The 26,737-nt window shown below is 43.3% G+C and overlaps 1 protein-coding gene across 1 annotated transcript in view; it reads right to left on the bottom strand.

Annotated features, from left to right (window-relative positions):
* Nucleotides 1-9,341: 9,341 nt before the first annotated feature.
* The window catches only part of LOC138514695 (vomeronasal type-2 receptor 26-like), a 195,661-nt gene continuing 178,265 nt past the window's right edge, over nt 9,342-26,737 (bottom strand). Inside the window, exon 2 of the mRNA XM_069630108.1 lies at nt 9,342-10,258. Coding sequence (XP_069486209.1) covers nt 9,342-10,258 — 917 coding nt within the window. The remainder of the gene's footprint in view (nt 10,259-26,737) is intronic.

Raw genomic sequence — 26,737 nt, 5'->3', positions numbered from 1 at the left:
CATTACACGGTAGGAGGTAACCATGCCGCTATTAGCGGCATGGCTACTCCCTTACCACATACCGGGTCCGGGTAGGCGGTATGGGGACTTACCGGGTCATTCCAACCCTGGAGGACCCGGTAAGTCCCCAATCCAAATACCATTCCCCATTCCCATTTGAGCCCCCATAGGGCTCAATGGGAATGGGGAAGGAGCTAATAACGGTACCGCAATTTGCGGTACCGTTATTAGCTCTGAAGTCCCTCAGCGGGTCCCGTCCTTAATGCCTGGTCAGACCAGGCTTTAAGGACGGGACCCGCTGAGGGACCTCGTAGTAGGGCGCTAAGAGATTACTGGCACCGGTGACCTTACCGGTGCCGGTAATCCCTTAGCGCTTCCGTGTAATGAGGCCCACAGAGTGATTCCTGGTTCCTGCTCATGAGCACAGGAGCCGGAGCACTACATTGTCAGCGCCCCTACGGTGTCAGTGTGCGGGGTGGTGCATCAGTGTCCTCTTGCACATTCAGACATGCAGTTCCTCATCCTGCATACCCAATGGGTCGTTCGAGGCTGGAGAAGAAAAAGCCCCCAAGTCTTGCATGGTCCATTAGACATGCACGTTGGGGAACAAACTGTCAAAGGGAAACCATGTTTCCCCTTGACAGTTGAAGTCCTGACTCCTTCATAATGGGTGAGGATACTAGCGTTTTGGCGCCCCCTCACCCATTATGGGTGAGATGTCCCTGTTCAAAAGAAAAAGCTGCATTGCGTCTCCTTTTCTTCCCAGGGTAATCTCTGGGTCTCACCTTCAACAAAAGATCCACATTCCAGCATTCTTTTTTCCTCTGCATCAAACGAGTAGAGAGTGGTGCACTTTCACAGATGGAACCCTAAGAAAGCCCTCAGGTTTATTGGCTCAATGACCAACTGTCTGAGGGCCCAGGAAGTATAAAACTATTTCAAAACAATCAATCTTTATATTGGCTCACAGCATGTGCCAAGGGTTCTGGCCCAACCAACAAGGAGCGAGACAGGTGTTTCTACACTACAGATAGGTGTTCCCTGGCTGGAAATCTATCAAGCAGGGGCATGGGTGACCCTGCATTCTTTCACCACACATTTTCCTTCCAATGCTCTGGCTAGAAAGGGTGCAAGGGTGGAATCTTCTGTCCTTCCTCCTTTTCAGTATTGTGTTAAGGTTCTTTCAGAGATGATGAATCTGTATGAGTATAACAGTCTTCATCTGAAAGAACATTACCAAAGGTAAATAACTTCTTGTTCTAATACATACATTCCACTCACAGATTCCTGAGGATGTATTGAATGTATAGATTAGAACAATACGTTATTTATCCTTGATATTGTTCTTTTTGGTAAGGTATTACTCACACATATTCATCATCAACCCACCAGCCTACTCCCCTAAAATTTGCTTGGGAAGTAATTCTTTATTTGATTTGACAGTTCCACTGTCCCTTGGCATCTGGTACTGTGGAAAAAGATGGAATGGAGGTGAAAAGGCTCCAATGGCTCTGTTGTGTATATGTCCACCAAAGCACTTTATGGACCTGTGACAGTCGCGGAGCTGCGTGGTGCCACGTCATGAATATTAGACATATTTCCAGAACAGCCTGTGTGTGGGTGGTATTACAGAGATAAGGAATCTGTGGGAGGATATGAAATGGGTATGGGGAACTCTGGTTTCTCATGGGGGTGGAAAACCTGTCATGCTCTTATCCAAAGGTGCCCTACATTGAAGTTTCCCTTGTGAGGAGATTGCATTGTTACAATTCACATATTGCTCCTGATTTTAGAGTCTCTTTCTTTGTTCCAAAGTGCTTCTATTGCATCTCCCCTTGATTGTTGCATCTTACATGTTGCTCCTCGATTGCTGCATCGCCTGTATTTATCCTGGTCTGTTTCAACCTGCATATGTTGCTCTTTAATTGTTGCATCCTGTATTATTGATCCTTGATAAATTGCTGCTTTGCTTGTAGGGCTCCTTGTTTGTATGTTCATACGCGCGACTTCCTGACTATTTCTGTCTCTCAATACCATGCCCAACAGTCTTCTTTCCATCATATAATACACCTGCATTTCAAAATCTGCCCCATTAAGTGACTATTATAGCCTTATAGAATGAGGGCGGGATTCTTATCGTGGGATAATGCCCTGTCACCAAGTTATGGCCCGAGGCGGCGGAAGGGTCATTGCCCCAGGCAATAATGACTCCTCTTGAGGTCTATAAGGCTGTTAGCACATAGTGGCAATAGAAATACATGTTTTGGAGTTTTCGTGGTGAGGTAAAAGCGTTACTTAGTGAGCAAAGTAAGGGCCTCATTCCAAGTGTGGTGGTCTGGAAACAAGGGTGCCGGTAAACTTACTGGCACCCTTGTTTCCAGACCGCCACACTACGCATCTGCCTGCAGGGGCCGTAGAGCCCGGCAGGTCTGACCTTGCCGGGCGCATCGGCCACGGTAGGCAAATTCGTTGTGGAAGAACCCCCAATGCTAGTAATGGTGCCGGTGCTTCCGTCTCCCCACTCCCATGGAGTCCTATGGGACTCCACCCCAATGCTAGTAATGGTGCCGGTGCTTCCGTCTCCCTACTCCCATGGAGTCCTATGGGACTCCACCCCAATGCTAGTAATGGTGCCGGTGCTTCCGTCTCTCTACTCCCATGGAGTCCTATGGGACTCCACCCCAATGCTAGTAACGGTGCCGGTGCTTCCGTCTCCCTACTCCCATGGAGTCCTATGGGACTCCACCCCAATGCTAGTAACGGTGCTGGTGCTTCCGTCTCCCCACTCCCATGGAGTCCTATGGGACTCCACCCCAATGTTAGTAATGGTGCCGGTGCTTCCGTCTCCCCACTCCCATGGAGTCCTATGGGACTCCACCGGAATCGTGAGTTACCGAATCTGCCGCCTGGCTTCCTGCTCTGCCGGTACTGCTCTACTGGTAATGTTCCGGTGGCACCAGGAAGTCAGGCAGCGGATTTGGTGTTTCGGGTCAGCGGCAACGGCTGGTTACCGCAACCTCGTAATGAGGCAGTAAATGAAATGTGTTTTCATTTTGTAGTATTTAAATAGGATTTTCTTCATAAGTTATGTATTTAAATTATTGCAAACATGATTATAATGGAGCGGGTTTAACATGAGCATGAATTAGGAATCATGTAAAAGTAAACGATTTCACTATAAGAAAGAGAAAGAATGATCCAATTGTCTTTGCTTTGTTATTAAGTCTGTTGCAGCAAAAACAAGATCCTCCCAGATAGGAGGTATCTTGCTGAAAAAAATCGTGCCTGGAAATTGCATTATTGTTTCCTTGTTTTCTTTTGAAGACAGAATGTTCAGAATATGGTCAATACCAGGCATTATTGACTACACTCTGGACATTTTGATTGGCTGAGAGGAGGTCAATAAGGATCTCCATGTGGGAATAAAACGTATGTGTTGCTCCTCGATTATTGCTCCTTGATCACTGCATTTCATATATTGATTCCTGATTATTGCAGCTGACAGGATGCTCCTGAATGTTGATCTTGAATGGTGCTTCATAATAAATATATTATTAATCTTCTTGATCATTGGCTGATTTGCAAATAGTGCCCCTTGATTAATAGTTCCTTCTTATGCGTGGCTTCCTGTTCTTGACTCTGTGCGCTCCTCAGTAGCTTGCCCGACATTCTTCTTTACTTTTTACACTACACACATCAGTTTGCCACTTGCAAACTGAAAGTAAACTACTGCTAGTATTCCCCTTTCCCATTACACATCAACACCATCCAAAATATATACCTCTCCTAGCAGCTTGCTGACAGACTGCGCTCTTCCAGCAAACTTCAATCAATCTCCTCTCTTAGGTCCGATCTGCGTCTGCGATAAACCAAGTAGGACCTACACCAAGATAAGCATACCCCAAGTCACTTCACCGTAACTCACCTAGAAACAAACTGCCACACAGCACTCACCAGCACTTCCGGGTACCCATTTCATCTCTCCCTCTTTCTCCTCTCAATTACTTTACATCAAATTAAATCCCTGATTAATTTCTACTACTTCCACCTTGACACCATGGGCCTCATTACACGGAAGGCGGTAACCATGGTGCTATGAGCTCCATGGTTGCAGCCGGTATTTTACCGAGTCCGCCATGGTGAATGGCGATATTACCGCCCTATTCCAAGGTGTGCAGGGGCGGTAATTCCCCATTCACCATGGCACTTCCCCATTTTTGCCCCCATAGGGCTCAATGGGAATGGGGAAGGCGGTAATTACGGTACCGCAAATTTTGTTGCCTTACTTACCTTCAGAGTCCCTTTGCGGGTCCCGTACTTAACGGCTGGTAAAACCAGCCGTTAAGGTAGGGACCCACAAAGGGACCTCATAGTAAGGCGGTAAGGGATTACCGGTACCCTTACCAGTACCGGTAATCCTTTACCTCCATCCGTGTAATGAGGCCCCATGTATTTTAAGTAAAGGCCAACAAAGCTGTACCAGATTCAACATTTAGCCATCTGCCTGGCTCTTTAGGTTATAATGGTCACCTGACCTTTTATACCGTATGTATTTTTAAGTAAAGTTAGCATTGTGCAAGGCATAGGGTAACATATCGGCTATTTGTGTTGGTTTCACATGTGAGGAGCAACAAAGATGGCATGTAATGGAAATGTTTATACAATTATATGTGGGTGACATTTTTTCTTTTAATGATGTAAGTCGAATAAAGTGTACTAACTCTACACAGGATTAATATGCAAATTGTCAACCTTGCAAATAAATGGATGTACCAAAAATGTCCTTGAAAGACCCAACCAAAACACATTTTAACACATCGACCTTATTTGAAAGAGCCTATTCCGTATGCTAGGACAAACATCAATATAGATTTCAAAGTATGCACAATATAGCAGGCCTCGTCACATCCATCAGAGAGAAGAACATTACACAAGGTATGTTGCTTGTTTATTTGGTTTCTCGTTGTCCCGCATTATACCTTTAGCTCCCCGTTTTATCCCAATTTTGAACTCGTCATAAGCCCTCTTGGGCAGCTTACATCTGACTAAGGATTTTCGTATTTATTGTTTTCTTTTTTTTTTTTTTTACTACTGATTTTCAAAACCAGCTTTTCCCCCAATAGCCCTTCTTGGACTTTCACCCGGTGCTTACGTTTTTTAGTGTACATAGCAGATGCTATGGTGAATTGCAGCTGAAAAGGGGAATCCATCTGAATGCAACACTCAAGGCAGCTGCATAATCTCACAGCACAAAGAAAAGCATATTCTGAATAATGTACATTTTATTGACACATTGCAAAGAACGTTCAGCAACTTTAAATAAAGGCACTGCCCATCTTGTAATATTGGTAAAGAAACCGGTGTCGAATGTCTGTGGAACACTCGCGTCACCTGCACACCAAATATTATTCTGTAACAAACAATAACCGTCGATATTAATATCAAGTAGTATCTGAATTAATTCAAACACACATTATTATACAAAAAAAATATTATTAAAGGTAATTTTAACATCACGAAATGTACAGGTTCATCACAATGTAGTCCTCAATGTTTATACAACACAAATAATTCACACAATATCAGCTCTACGCATTTCGGGACAGCCATCCCTTCTTTAGGAGCAAACGTTCAAACTGTATTTCACTTGGAAACCTTCACGGTAATCTACAACGTCAGATAAAGAGTAAATAATAAAACTCTTTTAGTATAGGGTATTCATATGTTCACACATGCTAATATCACAGATTATGTCTATCATGACCCATCCCTGTTCATTCACCTGGTGCTGATCAGGATAGGTTATTCCAAGAGGGTGTTCGCAGTTCTTATGCACTGGCTGGCAATTGTTCGTCAACCTGTTAGGTAGATAGGTAATCACTATAGTAATCTGAACAAATATTTCAGCTTTCTTAGTGCAGAGTAGTCTGTATCATGGGATTCTTCTTACCTTAATCTTGGTTGTCTGTTGTGAAAATCTGTACTAGCTTTCTCTGCGATCATCCTGTAGAGAGAAATATCTCATAAATTCTCTTGTAAGGTATACCCAACGGGGTCCTAATGCTCATAATTATAATTGTTAATTGATGGTAGCTCAACTACATACCCTCACCTCCACTACTGAGGGTATAGATGTTTGAGTTGAAAAATAAATGAAGAGTTTGCAACACATGCCTTCAAGGACCTAAAGGGATACATCAACATAAGCATAGCCTGAGCTTAGCTAGTGCTAACACGTAGTATCAAAGGAAATACAATAGCAGGGACATGAAGAGGCTTACCTCTCGTTGGTCTCTATGTTCATAAACTGATGGTACGCTGCGTTCAATTGAAGAAATAATCAGGTAATTCTGTTTTTAAAAAGCCAGAATCATACGACTCTGTATATACAAAAATGTAAAAATGTAAGAGCTTGTGCTCAAATGAACCCAAACCGGGGTCATAGATCAACATAATTCAGTCTAGATTGTTTACCGTGTACAAAGCAAGGTCCAGAAGTTCAATGTGCACTGTCTTGCTGAAGCGTGTCATTTCCAAGATGGCCTCTATATGAATAGAGTCATCACGATGCACTCACGTGATAAGGTCATAATTTAAACAAATTACTTGGCGCATAACGTGACACACTCGCAATTATATATCCCATTGTTTATAAGTTGTGTCAGATATTCAAATCAAAAATGTTTTAAGGATGTGATATATCTAAAGAAATATATAGAAAAAAGGATTGTATTACCCTGCGGAGAACGCTGGTATCACCTAACCTGATGGCAGTGGGTATGTGCTTACACTCATACATACATATAATACCCATGATATGGAGATTATCAGCCTGATCTAGGTATTCTGAGGTATATCTACACACTCTATTATAGGGAGGGAGGCAGAGAACCTGGCAGTAATTAGAGAACCCATCAGATTGGTTACTACTGACTGTTCTTATGGAGTATGTTCTGGGTATCATAGGATATTAGTTGAAACACTTGTGTATAGACGCTTTATAAAGGCCATATCATATCATATCATGGCATGGCATCTGGTGCCATGGCCTGAGTATACTGAAGGATATGCCTAGACCACTACAGGTGAATGATTCAGCAGGGTGAACATGCTTACAATCTACTTTCTATTTCTATAACAAAGTAGCATTGATTGCCAGCTTTTCTAACTTTCAAATTGGATATTACAAAAACGCTCCTAGATAAAATAAATCCTCATTCATGCCATTTGGATTCAAACTGTCCAAATTCTGAATCCAATATAATTCTCTCTGATTCTGTTTCTTGGCCATATCTCCACTCCTATTGGATTTGTGTACCACTTTCTGTACCATGAATTTCAGTTGGGCTACACAGTGCCTTTGTTCAGTGAAGTGTCTAGCAAGCGTACATTTTTTTTTCTTATATTACTTTTGTGCTCATTGCATCAGTCTTTCACCTTTCTCGCTGTTTGTCCCACATAGAAAATCCAGCAAGGGCACCTCAGCCCATATATGACCGAGCTAGAGTCACATGTTGCGAAATCTCTAAGTTTAATTTTCACACCTGTTCCAGGGTGTCTCAGGTAACTTCCCTTCATAATGTTATTGCAGTTGTTGCAATGGAGGCAGGGAAATGTGGCTCTCTTTGTCTTCTGCAGTGTGGGTTGAGAATTAGGTTTTATTCTTTCTGCCTTGACCAACTGATTCCAAATATGTCTGCCCCTCTCGTAAGCTATGAGGGGGGAGGGTTTGGGAAGATTTTTTGTAGCTGTGTGTCCAGATGTATCAGTTTCCAGTTCTTTTTTTAATGAGTCTAGTCACATGGTGACTTTGACTGTAATATTTTAAAGTGTAGAGAAAGGCGATCTCCCATTCCTTGGGTTTGACCTTTAAGATATCTTCACGTTGCATCTGGCTTGCTTTGGCTGTCACAATTTTAAAGCTAGGATATCCTCTTTGTGTGTATTTGGCAGTCAATTTCTCGTTCTCAACCTCCAATGTTTTATCATCAGACACAATCCATTTCAATGTCAAGAATTGGCTATAAGGAAGATTATCTTTTAGATGCCTTGGGTGCTGACTCAGATAATGTAGGGAGTTATTTACATCAGTTGGTTTGTGAAAAGTTTTATCAGCTTACCTTCTTTTGTGTTCCAATTCTACATTCAAATAGAGTAATTTCGGTGTGCCCACTTCCATAGTGAATTGTAGAAATATCACATAGAACTGAACAGGGATGGGTCATGATAGACGTAGTCTGTGATGATATTAGCATATATGAACATATGAATACCCTATACTAAAATCTTTTTATTCTTCAGTCTTTATCTGAAGTTATAGATTACCGTGAAGATTTCCAAGTGAAATACAGTTTGAACATTTGCTCCTGAAGAAAGGACGCTTGTCCCGAAACTCATAGAGCCGATATTGCGTGAATTATTTGTGTCGCATAAATATTGAGGACTACATTGTGATGAAACTGTACATTTCATGATGTCACAAACAATTACCTTTAATAATATTTTTTGTATAACAATGTGATTGAATTTATTCAGATACTACTTGATATTAATATCGAAAGTTATTGCTTGTTTTACAATAATATTTGGTGTGCAGGGGACCCGCATGTTCCACAGACAGTGGACACCCGGTTTCTTTACCACTGTTACTAGGCAGCCCAGTGCCAGGGCTGTTGTATTCTCCCCAGCACACTCTTACTAATATAGAGATTACTAAATTGTTTTCTTAAACGTTGGAGTGCAGCTGTACATCAGAATTCCTGTATTACACCTTGCAACATTGGACAGACAGCATCGTTACAGGTCTTTTTTTACATCTTGATTCTTCTACCATGCTCCCCCTGCACCCTTCCAGCCTACTTCCGCAGGAGTCTGTCCTGATACTTTCTGGTTTCATCATCACCGTCTATTGGCCAATGCTGGATTTGACTTCTTTCAATAAGACATTCCGACTTAACTCCCCAAAGTGAAAGCTAAAGCATGATACAATGCTTTTTTCTTTTTTAAAGAAAACCTGTTCACTTTCACATTGCCCCTAATGTGAGCTCCTTCTGAAACTATTAACTTCAAATGCTCACCTTAAAGACAATTTATGCATTTAAATATTACAAAATACAACCACATTTCATTTAATAACCCTTTTTATGTGCTTTACTCGCTATTAAGCATTAAGCCAACATGTTCTACATCATCACCATAACTCCAAAACCTTTATCGTCATTAACACCATGAACTAAAAGCCTTCTAGACCTTGGAGGTCTCGTTATCGTCTGGGATAATGATCCTTCTCCAACTTATAGCCAAAGGTGAAGCTGGTCATTATCCCGTGATAATGACCACTTCTATTTAAGCTTAGCTATGTTATCTTTTCCAGTGACATATTTCCTGGTGTTTGTTTCAGGGTTCATAAGCAAAATGTAACATTTGGGGAAAAATATACAGACAAGCACGCCGGAACTAGAAGAGAGAATAGCAAAAATCTCCACTGCCACCATGTACTTCCCCTTTGTGCTGAGGTACGCGGGGAGGAAAGAGGCCCAGACGCTGAGGAAGATCGTCATGCTGAAAGTGATCCATTTGCTCTCGTTGAAGCGATCTGGCAGCTCTCTAGCCTTGTAGGCCACAACAAAACTGAGGCAAGCCAGGATACTCAGAAATCCCAGCATGCAATAGAATGCCGCCTCTGAGTTCTCATTACATTCCAGGAAGATTGTGTCAACAGAGCTTTTCGTATTGAATTCTAGGAAAGGGGGTGCCGTCAGTAGCCAGTTCATACAAAGGATTACCTGTGTGAAGAGACAGATAAGGACTATTGAAGAAGGAATCTTCACCCCCATCCAGCGCCTGTAATTACTGTTTGGCTCCCTGATCTTGAACGCTAGAACAACTATTGTTGTTTTAGCAAGTATGCAAGACACACACAGGCAAAAAACAACACCAAAAAACATCTGACGGAGAATGCAGCTTCTGGTGGTCGGTCTCCCAATGAATAATAGTGGGCACAGAAAGCAGAGGATGAGGGAGATGAGGAGGAGGTAGCTGAGTTGTCGGTTGTTTGCTCGCACAATTGGAGTCTTGCTGTGCTTGAGGAATATAAGGAGCACTGAGGCAGTGGTCAGAGCTAGGGCAATAGGAACGGCAGCTAGGACGATACCTAGGGTTTCGTCCGACCTGAGAAACTCTAACTGCTTTTTAATGCATTTGAGTCGTTGTAGGTTGGGCCAATGATCTTCTGGGCACTTCAAACAATTTCTCGAACCTGAGGATGAAGGGTAAAGAATAGACACATTTAGTACATTGAAACACACTTTTCAATTATGCAATCCAGGGTTGCATCCGTCCAAATCCAGGTCCCAGGATGGAACCACAAATGACCTTGTACAGGGTATCTCAATTAGGTCTAACTACTTAATGAACTGTCATAGGCATGCCATCAACCACTTGTTTAACAATACATTACTAAGTCAGCCGAAATCATTGATTGAAATGATCAGAGTAGAGTCAGGCAAACAGTTTGTCCAAACCAGGGGCCGCCAGGAAATTAATTGTTTTTGGCATTAGGCAAACCTCTTGAACTTTTGAAAAGGTAAGTTTTAAAATCAAGTTAGTTAGTTTAATGACAGCTTCAGGATGATGAAAATTGCTGTAGAGATTGGATTAAAAAGGCCAGGGCTGTGTATAGCAAGCTCAGGCCAAAGAAAACAAAGTGTCTGCCTGAAGGGCTCATAGCATGCAGGTGTTGTTGTGGCAGCTTGTATTTTACGGAAAACAACATTTAGGGCCTCATTACACGGAAGGCGGTAATGGTTAACGGCCACCGTTAATGGTAACGGTGACCGTTAACCATTACCGCCTTACTACGAGGTCCCTTAGCGGGTAGGTGCTTTAACGCCTGCTTTTTGCAGGCGTTAAAAACCAACCCGCTAAGGGACCTCGGAGCTAATTACGGCACCGCAAAATTGCGGTGCCGTAATTAGCGCCTTCCCCATTCCCATAGAGCCCTATGGGGCAGAAATGGGAATGGGGAAGGGCAATGGCGGAAGGGGGATTTACCGCCCCACCAACCTTGGAATGGGGCGGTAAATCCCCTTTCCGCCAAGGCGGTGCCGGTAATTTACCGGCATGGTCCAGGGTGCTAATAGCACCCTGGATCACCGCCTTCCGTGTAATGAGGCCCTTACTCTTTTTTTTTCTACTGGCAAAAAAACAACCCTTACCAAGCACCCGTGTGCCATAAACCCACAACATTGCAGTTTTACATGTATAAATTGCACTAATTTAAGAAACATCAAAGGCATGAATAGTTGCAATATGCATGCTTGGCATGCGACTGACTCTTTCCCAGCCCTTAAAGCCTTTACTTGGCTGTATTATTTGATGCACCAGCAGCTGAGATAATTGTGTAACCTACAGGTTTAAATCTGGATAAGATAGCAGAATGGGTTAAGGTACCCAAGAGAGAGATCTGACGGTAAACCATGAGTTGGGTTGCAGTGCTTCCTGTTTACTGTTTTACGGTCGATATAATGAGTACCATTTATAATTTATGGGATGATGATGCTGCACTATACACTTTCTGGTTTCCATTTGTGATGCATGAACTGTCTCTCATTTCACATTCCACTGCATCAGTGATGGGGACAACTGAAATAAAAAGCAGATTTTATTTTTAATAACATCTTCTTTAAAAAATGATCATAGAAGGTCTCAGGAAACCTTAGAATTAGAGAAGCCGCGAAGGACCGCAAAGGGCTGTTTGCTGTGCCGCGCCGCGTTGTGCTGTGTTGTGTTTTGAGCATTGGACTTTGCTCCTCTTCTTCCAGCGTTTGGTGTGATCGCTGCTCTTTGCCGTACCAGCGTTGGGAGGAAGTCTTTCTGTGGGACACCCACTTTTGCCTGACTTGCACGAATCAGGTGATCTGTGGGCCGGCCTTTTTCTCCGCCCCCTTGGCCCTGGACTGCTGTATTTAATCTCCGCCCTCCAGCGCATCCGCGCTGCGCACCGCGAAGGACCGCAAAGGGCTGTTTGCTGTGCCGCGCCGCGTTGTGCTGTGTTGTGTTTTGAGCATTGGACTTTGCTCCTCTTCTTCCAGCGTTTGGTGTGATCGCTGCTCTTTGCCGTACCAGCGTTGGGAGGAAGTCTTTCTGTGGGACACCCACTTTTGCCTGACTTGCACGAATCAGGTGACTTTTTGTGCCTCCTGTTCCATAGTGAGAAGTAAAGACTCCAAAGCACAGACTCTTTTTGGATGTAAAGCACTTAACATAATTCACAAGTACTATACTCATAGAGATATTTCTCTTTTTGATTGTACAGGTGATCTGTGGGCCGGCCTTTTTCTCCGCCCCCTTGGCCCTGGACTGCTGTATTTAATCTCCGCCCTCCAGCGCATCCGCGCTGCGCACCGCGAAGGACCGCAAAGGGCTGTTTGCTGTTCGCGGTGCGCGGTGCGTGGCGGTTGGCGAGCGGAGAGTCTTACTGAGCATTTTTGGCTTTTGTGAGGTACTGTGATTTAACTATATTTGAGGCTTAGTAAAAGTGATCAGCTTTGTTTGTTTTTTGCCCTCTAACCTGGTTAATGCACTAGTCTTGTTAAAATTGACAGAGTGTAGCTATTTAGGAAAATGGAGTGTTCATCTACTACCTTAAGGAATGGTAAATGTTTGTTGGATACGGGTAAGATTCCAGCAAAGATAAAGCCGTCCTTGGCTCTCCTAAATACAGAAAGCTCACATTCTACTCCCCCTGACAGCCTCTTACAAGTTGTCGCTTCAAAAACATCACTGGAATGCTGTGAGCATTTTGCAAAAGGCACTCCTCTTACTGAGCCGTTACTTGTGCAAAATATATATACGCCTTTTTCGTTAAAAACAGCCAATGATGAAGATCACAATGTAGAAGTATTTTTGGGAGAAATGTGTAAATCTCCGCCCGTGATTTCTGATGTCTCTATGTTGGCTCCTGGCGTAATTGAGGCCCTAGAAAGACGTATTAGTCTTTCTTTGGGCCCTTCTACTCCTGCTGCAGCCTCACATGGTCTACATGAACAGGTTCATTTTCATTCTAGCATGTTGCCTAATAGAGATGTGCCTCAGTCAAACATTCAAGCTCTCTTGGTTGAATGCGACACGAGTATTTCATTCCCCAATGCATCTTTACTTCACAACAAGGTACATTGTGAAAAGCAAACGAAACAGGAATCCCCATTTAATCAGCCTCCCTCTGGGTTTTCCGCTGAGCCCATTTTTCATCAAACCTCAAGCTCTCCTTATGCAAACGACAGGAATTCTCCCAATCCATTAGCACAGGAAATCCACTCATTTCCAGTATTCACTCGTATCCTTAATCTTTTAGATAAAGGACATGAATTTACTCACGCAATTCTGAAAGATATGAAGGACTCAATTAGTGCCAATTCTCTACAGTTGGCTAGGATCGAGGGATACATTTTGGCCCAAGAGGCCTGCCATAAATTTCACGCATCTTGCCCGGAACGAATGGTCGAGATTGCAAGGAGGAGTATGCCGACGACCTCTTTCATGCATGCTTCAATTTCCCAAAGTACGCAAACGACTGAGTCCCCTCTGCTTCTTCATGGTCTGCCCACCTCTTTTGCTAAAGCAGTGGTTAAAGACCCTGCAGAGGCCTCATTAACTTCTATATCCCATTCTACAGAGTGGGCCGAAGTTGCCAAACTGCAGCATGAAAGAATCTTACAGATTGAACAAACCATGTTTAATTAAAATCTTTTTAATGTGGAAACAGGTGATATTAGAAACATCCCTTCGACCACTATTGTAGTTGAAACTACTCCCGACAGTCCATCCGCTCTTACAGCGTTAATGGACCAGTCTGTCTCTGACGAGAAAACGTGTGATTCGGCGGGGCCTAATCATATATATCATGCCTCACGCAAAATGAAAAAAGCTCATCAGAGAGCGGTAAAACGCAAAAATAAGACGAAAAAAAACACGAATTGCTCTGGCAAAAATTACACTGCAGTCTCCTCCTTGCAAAAATCGGCAGTCAATGGTATTATAACTGATGATGTTGTGCAGTTGATGGATACTGAAGATGCAGAAGTGCCTTTTGACTCCAGTCAACTAAATGAGGAGAGTCGGATTGCACTTCAATGCCAGGCCCCCAAAAACAAACGGAAGGGTAAAAAGAAGGGCTCCCATACTTCTGATCCTCATATAAGCTTGGAAGGGTCTGTTGAAACTCGGAGTGATTCCCCTATCCTTTCTAGTGTTGTGGGCAACTTACCACAGGCAGCTACTAATCAAGTAAATTTGAATAGGTTTTTTCTTCCGATTGAGAACAAAAAAACAGTCTGCCATGTGGCCTCATGCACTTCTGAGAATGATTTAATTGTTTCAGAGGCATCGAACGTGGCCTCAGTTTCGACAACGATTAATCAACCTAATCACGTCTCATCAGTGCTTGAAGTTCACGAGAGTCTATTACAGAGCTTGATGCCATGCCATGAAAAATATGCTGCCTTGGTAGATACTGCTAAACCCTCCCTTACCATGTCTAAAGTGGAACATGAAATACCTGCTGTACAGGCTGTGCGCAGCCCAGCATCCACATATGATGGAGCAGTGTTGGGGCCTTCGTCTTTGGTAGAAAAGCAAGATGGGTTGAAGCAAATGCTTCAATCAGTTAACATGAGGTCGCCCTTACCGTCAACAATATCTACCAATATAGATCCTACGGCTCTGTATGAGATTGCTGAGGAAAATCAGACCTTAATTGGATGGTCCAGCAATCCGCAGATCAATGGTATGGCACCTATCAACCGCTCTTTTTTGTTGAATACTTTGTATAAAATTCCTTCACTACGCAACTTAGTCTCTCAAGATGTAGAATGGATTAGGTTGCCTCTGACTAATAATAATCGTATGCTGTGCAAAGTAGTATCGTCCATTATTGCTAAACTCATTTGGGAACATAAAACTGATTTGCTATCTTTGGGATTGGAATTGCAAGCCTTTCCACATTTGGAAAAGGCCACGCAATTCTTAGAATTCATGCCTTTGGTTGTGAAACAAGATAACAGCAAAAAGGGAATGCCATCAGAGCAATCGGAAAATGCAAAGATCCTGGCACAATTGGCTTCTTTGACCTTGGCATTAAATGGTTTAGTGGGGATTCTGCCTACCCCTAAAGCTTCATCACTTTCGGGGTCATCTTTGCCTATTGCTGAGGCAAAGTCGTAATGTATAAACCCTATTATTCATTCATGGAATTGCTGTGGTTTTAAGAACCTTTTAACACGGTTCCATGATAAGGCTATTAAAAGCCTGCCTTCTATTTTATTTTTACAAGAAACTATGTGTGTTTATGACCTTCAACTAGACGGATTTACGGCCGTCAACCAGTTAGCTGTGCAACCACCTGTTGGTCGTCCGGTAGGTGGTTTGTCTATCTTATTAAATAACGATTTTTCTTTCGTAATAAATCATAGAGTCTCAACCCAACTGTTTCTATTGGTAGATGTGACTATTAATATGGACATACCACGCAGAGTAATGTTGATCTCCCTTTATTGGAACCCGATTTCAATACTGCTTGTTGATGCTATAACTATGCTAAACGATGCCCTAATGGACATTTGTCATATCGCCCCAACAGCTGAGATACTAATTGGTGGCGACTTTAACTCCTACTTATTCACATATCCTAATGCTTCCCGGCGGCTTGAATTAGCACACCATGTGAAAATCTCTTGTGCGAATGGCCTAAGATGGGCCCATTTTTTCTCTGATTGGGACCTATGTATAATTAAAGCTGTTTGCCTTAAAACCTCATCTACTTGGCATAGGGGGAATGCCTTCTCCACAATTGATTACATAGTCAGCTCAAAGCACCTTTCGGGTCTATTATCTTTGGTCAAACCCTATTTTCCATCTTATGGAGATCATGCCATTTTAGAATGCTCATTAGCGGTTAACACTGAACCCTTTGATAGGGTACATTCGTTAGGCTTAATCCAGAATGATAGACCGTTCATCTCTATCAGATGGAATATATCCACATGTCGGCGTCTGACCTTTTTAGTTAATCGCGACTGGTGGCCTGATCACTCATTAGATGATATCTCCGCTCAGACTATTTCTCAGTGGAATATTCAGATGATACAACAGCACTTGAGAACGTTGGCTGATGATGCTGAGAATAATTTGAATCCTGCTCGTCCGTGTATTACCTTAGAAAGATCTATTGCAAAATTAAAAAAGGAGAAAAATTTTGCGTTGCGTGCAATAAGGAATGAATATGGCAGGAAAAATTGGTACAACTTGTCCAAAGCTAAAAAATTGGTTTTGAGGCATTTCAAAAACAAGGTAAAATCGACCCGAATTGCATTTCATTTGATGGGGAATCAGAAGATGGTTTCATCTGTAAGCACAATATTCGGGACATCTGGAAATTTCTTAGAGCATCTAAGTACTCTGATCCCTCCTCCATGGAGTCGGCTATAGATGGTAACTCTTGGTATACATTTTTTGTACAAAAATATCATCTACCGGAGAGATTTAATCAAGTGAATATCCTGGATTTAGTAAACTTTATTCCAATGACCTGTCTTTGGGACGTCCAAGATGTATTGTTAGCAATCACAAAGCTTAAATCCTCTAAGTGTGCAGGCCCGGATGGGCTGCCACCATGCGTTATAAAGGACGATCCCCTCTTCTGGGCTAATGTATTTTTGAAGATGTTTCACTCCATTTACAAAAGCAAAATTCTCCCAATATCTTGGGTTAAATCCATTATTATTCCTCTCCATAAAAAAGGTCCCTTGAATGATCCTCTCAATTTCAGACCAATAGCTCTGATCGACGTTGCTGCTAAGATCTTTGCGCTTTTACTACTCAATGAGGTGGAGCAACACATTAAAAAAAACAACTGCATTAACAAAGCCCAAACAGGATTTAGAAAAAAAATGGGAACTCAATTGAATGCATCTATTTTAGCACATTTAATTGCTGAAGCTCACATCCCTACTAATGGACCAATCTTTATTGCTTCATTGGACTTGTCATCTGCCTTTGATTGTGTTATTCGAAGCAGGCTATGGACCAAAATGTTGGATCTTAAGTTTCCTCCGGGTCTGGTGGCGTTAATAGCGCTTTTACATCATAAAACCTCAATTAGAGTTCGTATTACTAGCAAGGGCCACCTCACACAGTCTATTCCAACTGCTATTGGTGTTAAACAGGGCTGCAATCTTGCAGCAGTCCTGTTTAACTTATATCTTTCGGATATTGAAGGGATCTGGGATTACAATCACTCATTCACAGTAAAGCTAGGTAAGCTTCGTCTGTCTTGGCTTGCATATGCTGATGATGTGTTACTTTTTGATAGTACCCATTCTGGACTTCAGAACAAATTAGAAACATTTGAAATATATTGTAAACAAAACAACCTTACCATAAATCCATTGAAATCGAGCATTCTGATACTATCTTCTAAAAAAAAGTTACGAAAGTTTCGATGGAATTTGGATTCAAACTATATTAAAATTGTTACTCAGACAACTTACTTAGGGTATACCTTGGCAAATAATTCTTCGGCAATGTTTTGGCAACAGTCAATTGCGGAAAAAGTCCTTCCTCTACAAAATCAAATGAGATTAATTTTCCGCAAACATTGCAAATTTTCTCTAGTACCCTTATTGGAATTTTATTCAAAAAAGGTAGAGGCCATCATTTTATATGGTCTGGACCTGAATTTATTAGATCTATCGCCATTCCTGAATAAAGTACAAGCTGGGATGTGGAAGGCAATTCTTCGCCTTCCTGCGTCCCTTCCTAATGCAATTGTCCGACATGAGCTAGGATTGAATTCCTTGGCTTCTCGACATAATTGGCGTTTGTTGAAAACTTACCTTAAGATGAATTTTCCAGAAGAAAACTCTTTATATGAAGACTTTTTCATTATGCTAAGGGAATCCAAGCCTAGGTCCATTGCATGTTTTCAACAGCGTATACAACTTATCCTAGAGAACATCAACATAGCAGCAGACGACTTACAAAGGAGGTTTTGTACGGCTCATAAGCGTTTATTCTGGAATGATTGGGCTGAAACGTGCGAACAATTAACACAGTATTCTTCATTTACCGAATACGCACATTTCAGACATGCTCAAACACCTCGCCTGCAATATCTATTATTATTACCAAGTGAAGAAATCCGCGCAACATATATGCGCTTTCGTTTAGACTTGATACATACCAGGATGAGAATGAAACATTGGGCAAATAAAGATACTACTGCCGCAGACACTAGATGTAGATTTTGTAAAACACCTGAAATTAATGAGACCTTAAAACATCTTTTTTTGCTATGTCCAACCTTTGAAATGGAACGTCTAAAAATTATTTCCTCTTTTAGTCCCACCAATACTTTAAGTAGTAGAGAGTTAATCTGGACTCGATGTATGTGGGGGTCAAGTAACTCGATAATTCTTGCGACTGTTCGCTTGGTTAAAATTATAGATGCAGCTCTTGAGTCGTATGTGGTGTAGACTTAAAACTTTGTTAAGTAATGAGATTTCCCCGATAGTATGCATATCATGTATACAAATGATTTTGCTGAGAAACTAGAGTTTTATAAACTTAATTAACTTTCCTTTATACATATTTTAACTATGTTTTTTTTGTACCTATATTTAAATGTTAAGATGTCTGTCTAAGAGATGTATTGAATTCTGCTGTAAATTTTGTAAAGGTGCGTATGCATCAAAAACAAAATTATGTTTTAATAAAAAAAAAAAAAAAAAGAAGCCAAATAACTGAGAATTTGATACAATTTCAGTTCCATTCAACTCAATGCCTTAGATTGGTCTCCTCTTTTCTTCTAATGCACAATTGTTAGGCAGAAGCCTGTGCAGTTCCCTTAGGGAACACTGCAAAAGATTTAAGACTACAGGTGTTGGCAGTAAACCCACTTGGTAGCAGTCTGTACCACCCAGATTTACCTGGCAGCTGTGGCTGAGGAGTCAGACTTCTCTCAAGAAGAGTTAGGCAGTATGCAAAGTATACACAATAGGCATTCAGACACATCAATACAAGCAAACACTGACCAGAGCTTTGGTATCAAAGTATATCATTATTTATTTAAAAACACACTGTTTGAAACACTCCAGCACTCTTAATGTAAAATATTCTAAACACAGTTACTATTGTAATATATACACCCCTTTTTCCTTATCAGATAAGTCACAGTAAAACACCACTTATTTTCATACAGAGGTGAGCGCTTAACTAGATGGCACTCCAATAAGTTTGTGAGAAAGGGAGGGAAAAAGACAGAATATGGAAAGGTACACCACTCTAAGATTCAGGAACACTGTTAGCAAGGCAGAAGAGCAAAAGTCACTGGTGAGCCAAAGTCCAAAGGCTGGGCCCACTCTTAGAGAGAGCAGAGCACAAATGCGCCCAAGATCACACAGTTACACTAGGCTTTGAAAGTCTTGCAGAGGGTTCAAAATGAGTTTAGAGAGGCTTTAGGAAAGTTTAGCCAGGGTGACCCAGGCTAACCCAGGTTTGAAAGCCGGGGGCTAAATCTACCCCGTACAGTCGGTAGCAAGGGAAGCCGGGCGGGACACGGTACCTTAAGTGGGAAGGATCCTCCAGTGGTGGCAGTTGTTCCTGGCAGTGGGTGCAAGTCGCGTCGTCGTCCAGGGGAAGAGAAGATCTCGACTTGGAGGAAAGATGAAAGTCGTTGCACTACCAGGGAAGAAACCAGCCGCTGAGTTTTCCGGTTAAAGGTGGTACCTTTGTTTCTCGGTCGTGGTAAAATGTGGTATCCCGGTTGCCGGGGTGCTTGGCACAGGGAAGGCGGCCACGAGGTACGTCGGGAAGGCGAAAAAACTGTGAAACTGGTTATCCCCACCAGTCAAAGGAAGAAGACTCTCCGGTGGGAGATCTCCTCTGTCGTTGGGAAAAGTGGTGAGATGGTCCAGCAGGGCTCCACCGGTGGTGGTGTCATGGCAGGTTAGCTCAGCTTCTCCCTTGTCGGATTCTTAGGTCCTGTGGCGATTTCTGAAGTTCCAGTCCCCAAAGTCCTGCTTTTATGCAGAAAACCCCCATTCACTCAGCCTAGCTGTCACTCAAACATGCTAAGTGGTGAGCCGGCCTGCTCACCACTTGGGCCAATCAGGATGGAGTGCGACTTGAGTTGCCTAGGCAACTCAGTCCAGGGTGCCTAAATTCCCCTCCAACCCTCCAAAGTACCCCAGACAGAGTGGCACTACTTTGGAGGGCTTCTGTGGAGAAGCCCACCAAAAAGTGGAACAAAGGGCTCGACTTGGGTTGGAGTCATAGAAGAGAACACAAACGCCATTTTAGAATCAAGTTTTGGCAAAAAATACCAACCGGAGAATTAATATTAATCAAATAAAGCGGCGGTATGTTCGAGGCTACCGTAAATAATTAAATAAAGATAGCAGCCGAAAACAATGGGAAATCCCATAGGAAAATAGTTGCGGTTGAATATAAAAAGTAGTATCCACTGCCACCAGCCAAAACTCGATCAGGGTGGACGGAGACGTGCCCCCTCGACTAACAGAGCCCGGGGCAATTGAATTGCCCCAGCCAGTACATCCACAATATGATGGTTTGTACTGGTTCTGTTCAGAATTTAAGACTAGTAAAGTCAATGGTGACTTTACATGCCCTGGGAGACAGTAGTCAGTCCCAGGGTATGGAGTCTATACTGGGGGGGTTACTATGACACCCCTGTGTCACTGCACTGAGGGTGCTGGGTAACACACATCACAAAAACACATGAAGCCCTATGGAGTAAAAGACTCCATAGCCCATTAAACACATCTAAATTCAAAGAAACACACTCAAATCATGCCCAAGAGTGAGGGTAAAAGAGTCTCACTCTTGGCAGGAGAAAAAAATAAACCCCAAAAAATCCAGCAAAGCTGCTGGGGGACTCCCTAGGTTAGGAAATTCAGCCTAAACAGAGAATTCTCCCTAACAACAATGATTACTAGACTACACTTTAATTGTTTCTATATCCATGATGGGACCCACTTTTGGTCTTCAAAGAAGATTAAGGACGCTTTTTGTCCTTTCATCCCTTCACCTTTTTTTCTTCAAATTTCTCTTTATTAGCCCTTGCCGCTAGGAGCAGGGAAGAGGACATTTTCGTCAGCCTTACGTAATCTCCCTCCTCCCCCTCTAGATCAAACATGACCAGCATAGGCGACTTGGCCCGGGCAATCCCGTCAATCTCCTTGATCCAACCTATGACTTCATCCCAATACACTTGCACTCTGGGGCATCCCCACCACATATGCCAGTAATCGGCCCTAGCCCTGCACCCTCAGCAACATATGGGGCTTGTATTCTGAAACATTTTGGAGAGTCTAACCAGTCATAGTGCCACCTGTGAAGGAGCTTAATGGAATGCAATTTGTATTGACTGGAGGTTGAAGTCCTTGAAACACCCATACACATTCTATCCCATAGTACTGGCTCCATTTCAACCTCAATGTCTTGCTCCCAGTTAGTTCTAAGCTTCTCCGTGGACCACTTCCCCGATCCCACCAGAGCCCCGTACATTGCTGAGATTAGTCTCTTCATTTCCATGCATTTGTCTAAGATTTTCTCGAAGAGGGTGAGGTCTCTCTTTATCTGCTCCCGCATTCGAGCTCCCGTTAGCACCCCCTTCAATTGAAGGTAAGAGAAGACTGAGAGTTTGCCAATGCCCACGGCCTCCTCGAGTATATTGACGAAGCTACCCTCCCTCCAGAGCTGGCCAATCCTCTCAATTCCACTACAAAGCATTTCAGGAAGCGTTCTGGGGCCAGAATAGCCTCCATGACAACTGGTACCCAGAGATGAGCGAGTGGTGAGGGCCACATTGTGACCCCCCTCATGTCTACACCTCTAACCTGGCCGCTATTACCCGGTTGTAGATTTTGGCATCTAAGTTTAGGAGGGAGATGGGGCGATATAAGCCTCACGTCTGGGGGTCCCTCCCTTTCTTGTGTATTACCGAAATGAGCGCCAGGGCGAAGGACTCCGGATCCCTAACAGTGTTCAATATATCATTGAATATTTCCACCATAAATGGAAGTAGTAAAAGGAAGGAACAGTTTGTAAAACCCAGCAGAGAAACCATCCTTCCCCGGAGACTTTCCCAGCAGCAACCTTCTCATAGCCTTCCTGATTTCCTCTTCCATTATAGGGGCCTCTAGTGTACCAGCTTCGTTCGACATGTGACCGTTTTGGGAGATGGATGTCTACTAGGTGTGCGTCTGCATCCCCCTCCCCCGATTTGGACTCTGACTCATACAGTTTCTCATAAAAGGAAGCAAAGTCCTCCTGAATCCCTTCTGAAGAGGACTTGTGTACTTTATCCATCCCTTCAATTTCCGTCACCTATTTTTCAGCTAGCTGCCAGGAGTGCATCCACCTTGCCCTATTACACGTAGAATTTCTGCTTCAGAAATTGCAGGTTGCAGGTTATTTTCCCTTCCTTCAGGAGCCTCAGCTCCTTTCTTTTCCCCCTTGCCTCCAAAATCCTCTATGTGCGTCCCTCCGATGACTCATGTGCCCAGAAAATCGAGTAGTGCTATTTCCTTAAGCAGCCTATTTTCAAGTAGTGCTCGCTCTCTCTTTTTCCTGGCTTCCTCCCTCATAAGAATCCCCCTCCAGGTGGCCTTCCCTGCTTCCCATTCTATTCCTTTCTCCACGTCCCCTTTGTGGTTGGTGGCAAAGTGTTCCTCAATTTCTTTAGTCATTTCCATCAGAAACACAGGGTCTCTGCACAGGGACTCATTACACCTCCACTTCGAACCCTTAGGGCACATTCCCCCATCCCAGATTCACCAGTACCATGTTGCGGTCAGACCAGGCGATAGGGGGCGAATGTCTGAGCCCAGTGCCTCCTCCCACAGGCCCCTCGAAATATACATGTAGTCAATCCTTGTAAAGGTACCATGGGGGGCCGAGTAGAAGGTGTACCCCCTTTCCGGCTGGTGGAACTGCAGCCAAATGTCACTCCACCCATTCACTTCCATTGTCTCCTTGATCTCCCCGTATCCAGGCCTTGCCGCTTCTTGTTCGTTGTGAAACTAGGATCAGCCCAGATATCGAAGTCCTCTCCCAGACTAAGGTGTCTTGTGCTCTCAAGCATTATTTTTGATAGGGTGGAATTCAGGAATATCAGCTGTCCCTGGTTTGGGGCTTAAATCATGGAGAGTGTGAAGGGCACCTTCTTAATGGTGCCTGAGACCAGGAGGGCCCTCCCCTCTACGTCAGACCAGATCTTAGAGACCTCCACCTTAAGTTCCCTGCTTGTTATGTGCCAGTTCAAACATCTGCAAAGAAGGGTAGCCCAAAAGGAGCAAACCTGTACCAAGGTCCCCATTCCCTCACCCCTCCCCCTCCAGCCCTGCCTCCTCCCCAATTCCCCATAGGTGTCCGGATCTCCCCAGTTAACTTCACCAGGTCAAGAATGGGCCACCAGTTGGACCCGTTCAGACGGATCCCATCAGAGCAAAGCACTTACTCTAGATCCCCAGTACTTCTATCCCCCCTCAAGAAACTCACATACAATTTTAACTCCAGGTCCCCCGGAGCTTCCGCCTGTAATGCTAAACTTCTGCACAAAATGAGAATAATGAGTGTACCGCAGACCCCATCCGGTCTCCCCACCTTCAGTCCCCTCAGCTTGTGTGTGACGCAGCCGGGGTGTCCACTGCCACTTACTACACCATAGTCATTTCAGGTCTCTGCTGCGGAAGATGCGTTCAGCTTTCTAAACTTCCGGGATCCAGACATTCTCTGTCTTCTAGGGCCCTTGACACTCCATTGTTCGTCACCTGACACTTTTTCTGTAGGATCTCAGATAGCCACGACCTCCCTGGCTTCTTCCAGGAGCTCCCTCGTAACTCTGTGAATTTTTTCCTCAGTAGATAGTTTGTGTTTATATCTGTCAACCTCGAACGTGATGGAGAACGTAAACCTTCACCTATATCGAGAACCTCTCTCACAAAACCCCTTTGTGAGGGGTAGGCACATTCTTCTTTTTGCAAGGGTCAAGGAGGAGAGATCCTGGAAGATCGTTACTCTAGCCATATCATGCATTACTGGGCCTTTCTTCCTTGCCTTCTCCAGAATCTTGAGCTTGTCCGCATAGTTGTGAAAGTGGACCAAGACTGACTTTGGATCTCTTGCTGACCCTTCAGCTCTATGAATCCTTTAAATTTTTGCTTCGTCAATGGAGTCGTCCTCGAAGATAAGTTTCGGAACTTCATGTAAGATTCTCCTTAGGTGCAACTCCCACTCCCATCTCTCTCTGAGATTCCGAAATGTCTCAGGTTATTACGTCTTTCACGGTTTTTGAGGTCATCCAACTTCAATATCACCTCCGCTTCTCTTCTTTCCATTTCAGACATTCGGACATCCATTTGGGTCTTTAGGGTGTCAACGGAAGATTGTGCTCCACCTCCTCCAATCTCTCCTCCATTTTGTCGATACTATGGGCAATTTTATCCACCCTTCCTCCAATGTCGGTCCTCATGTTTCTGATCTCTTCCATACGTGCTGCAACGTCTTTTTTGGTCGCCGTGGTCTCATCTCCCTGGAAGACATATTGCCTCGTGGGGGGTCCCCAGGTCCCGTCCTCCTCAGTATGTATTCAAAACTGGCTAGTTTCGACCTCCCACCCATGTGCCAATAAGAATAACCATGCGAGTCTGGGTCTATAAGTGGAGGTCCGATCACAGTCCTGCCCAGCTTCCCCTTTGTGTTAGTGGGGCCTTTCCCGCCCGAGTCTCTCGGTGTATCTGTGTTGTGCCTAGTCCTTTGTTTCTCCTAGGACCCAGGCAGGATGGCCTCATTTATCACAAGGTTGAGTCGGACCGTGTTGACACCGCCAGGTGACCAATACCACCCTCGAAGTAGCCCCGCACCTGCACTTCTTCAACAGGCGATGGGGCTGTTCCCGCCACAAAAACAGCTCCAACCCAAGCCGAGACTGCCTTTCTTCCTGAATCCTCATGGGCCATATGTTCCTTCTGTCCGTGGGGGGCCGGTGGACGGCAGTCACACACCCCTTGGTAGGAGGCCCACCCCTCCTCCCCCCACTGGTGTAGTACTGCTCCTCTTTTCTTTGAGGCGGGGGGCCCAAACTGTGTGCTGCCTCCTCTCCATTCATTCCGTTTGCCCTCCTTCTTTCCCCAGAGGAGTTGTGGTCTGCTTCTGGGAAAATCAGTTGGGGGCGGGTGATGGCCCTAAATCAGCGCTGCAGTTTGCTGTGCACCCTCACCATGCACCAAGTTGGAGGGCCCTATGGATTGCTGGTGGGGGGCGAATGGGACACTTACCTTGAAGCGCCGCCTCTCCACCGATGTCCGAGGGCCTCCAATGGTCCCACGCTGTGTCCCTCAGTCGGGGTGGCTGACTTTCACTTTTCAACAACAGACTTCGCAGGCCCAGCTCCGTACTTCCTCTACCAATTTTCACTGCTGTTAGACCGCATGGGACCCTAACTACTTTGGCGTCCTGAGGACACTTGCACAGGGGGGGGGGCAAAAAGTGTGGGCTCAGCCCACTTTTCAGGACCGTCAAAGGAGAGCGAAGCACTCAGTGAACCATACGCCGCATGCCTCCTAGTGGCCTCCTTTCCTTACTTTTAGATTCCAAAATGCATTTTTTGTTGTTTGGTCCTGGGTACATGGCCAAGTAATACCCAAATGATCTAATGGATTAAAGTGCAGACATTGATCAACCTTATGCAGCAAATCTTGATTTAATATTTTATGTGCCAAGCTTTCGACAATAGATGTCCCAATATTGGGACTGCCCAATATTCTTAATAATTTGTTTGCTCAAAGGGTCATTTAATTTGCGCCAGCTCTAATGTTTTAAATGATCACTACCAATCACAAGGGTGATATAAACTCTTTAATTCAATTGTTGTTCGCCATCTTGTAGTTCCATTCTAGTTCAATATTTCCCATTCAGACCTCATCCTTAAATTTCATTGGATTCAAAGTGGTACAAATATTGAGATGGTAATTATATTCCATATGCTCCAGACTATGAGATGGCGAACAACAATTGAATTAAAGAGTTTATATCACCCATGTGATTTGTAGTGATTATTTAAAACATTAGAGCTGGTGCAAATTGAATTACCCTTTGAGCAAACATGATACCCATTTTGAGAAATCATAATATATGTATATATATATATATATATATATATATATATATATATATATATATATATATATATATATATATATATATATATATATATATATTTTTTTTTTTTTTTTATTGTGTGTTTAGTTATAAACTTTTACACAAATATCCATATTTAAAAATAGACAATTAAACAGTCAAACAGCGTTTAAAAAAGAACAAATACAAAGTCATGTCATAACATAAAACAAAAATACGACAATAAATACCAGATTTCAAAGTTCATACATATTAACTTTTTATGACAATACACTTTCTTTAAAACTGAAGGCAGCTAGCACCACACATTTTCCGACAGGGCAAATAGCATATATCACCATGTTTAAAGATAGACTACGATTTATAAGGACTATTCGCATCATATACTCTGCAAATCAGACTTAAGTATCAAACCATCCTAATAACTAACAAATTGTCTGTTCAAGGTTAACCAACAATTTCACTTTATCCTCAAAATTGTGCAGATAAATATCAGCGCATTTCCAAATCTGGGTGATGG

This window comes from Ambystoma mexicanum, chromosome 12 (assembly GCF_040938575.1).
Source record: "Ambystoma mexicanum isolate Mex_15411 chromosome 12, UKY_AmexF1_1, whole genome shotgun sequence".
In the NCBI taxonomy this organism is placed as follows: Eukaryota; Metazoa; Chordata; class Amphibia; order Caudata; family Ambystomatidae; genus Ambystoma; species Ambystoma mexicanum.
Note: the sequence above shows the minus strand (reverse complement) of the source record. Positions and strands in the feature narration are given on the sequence as shown.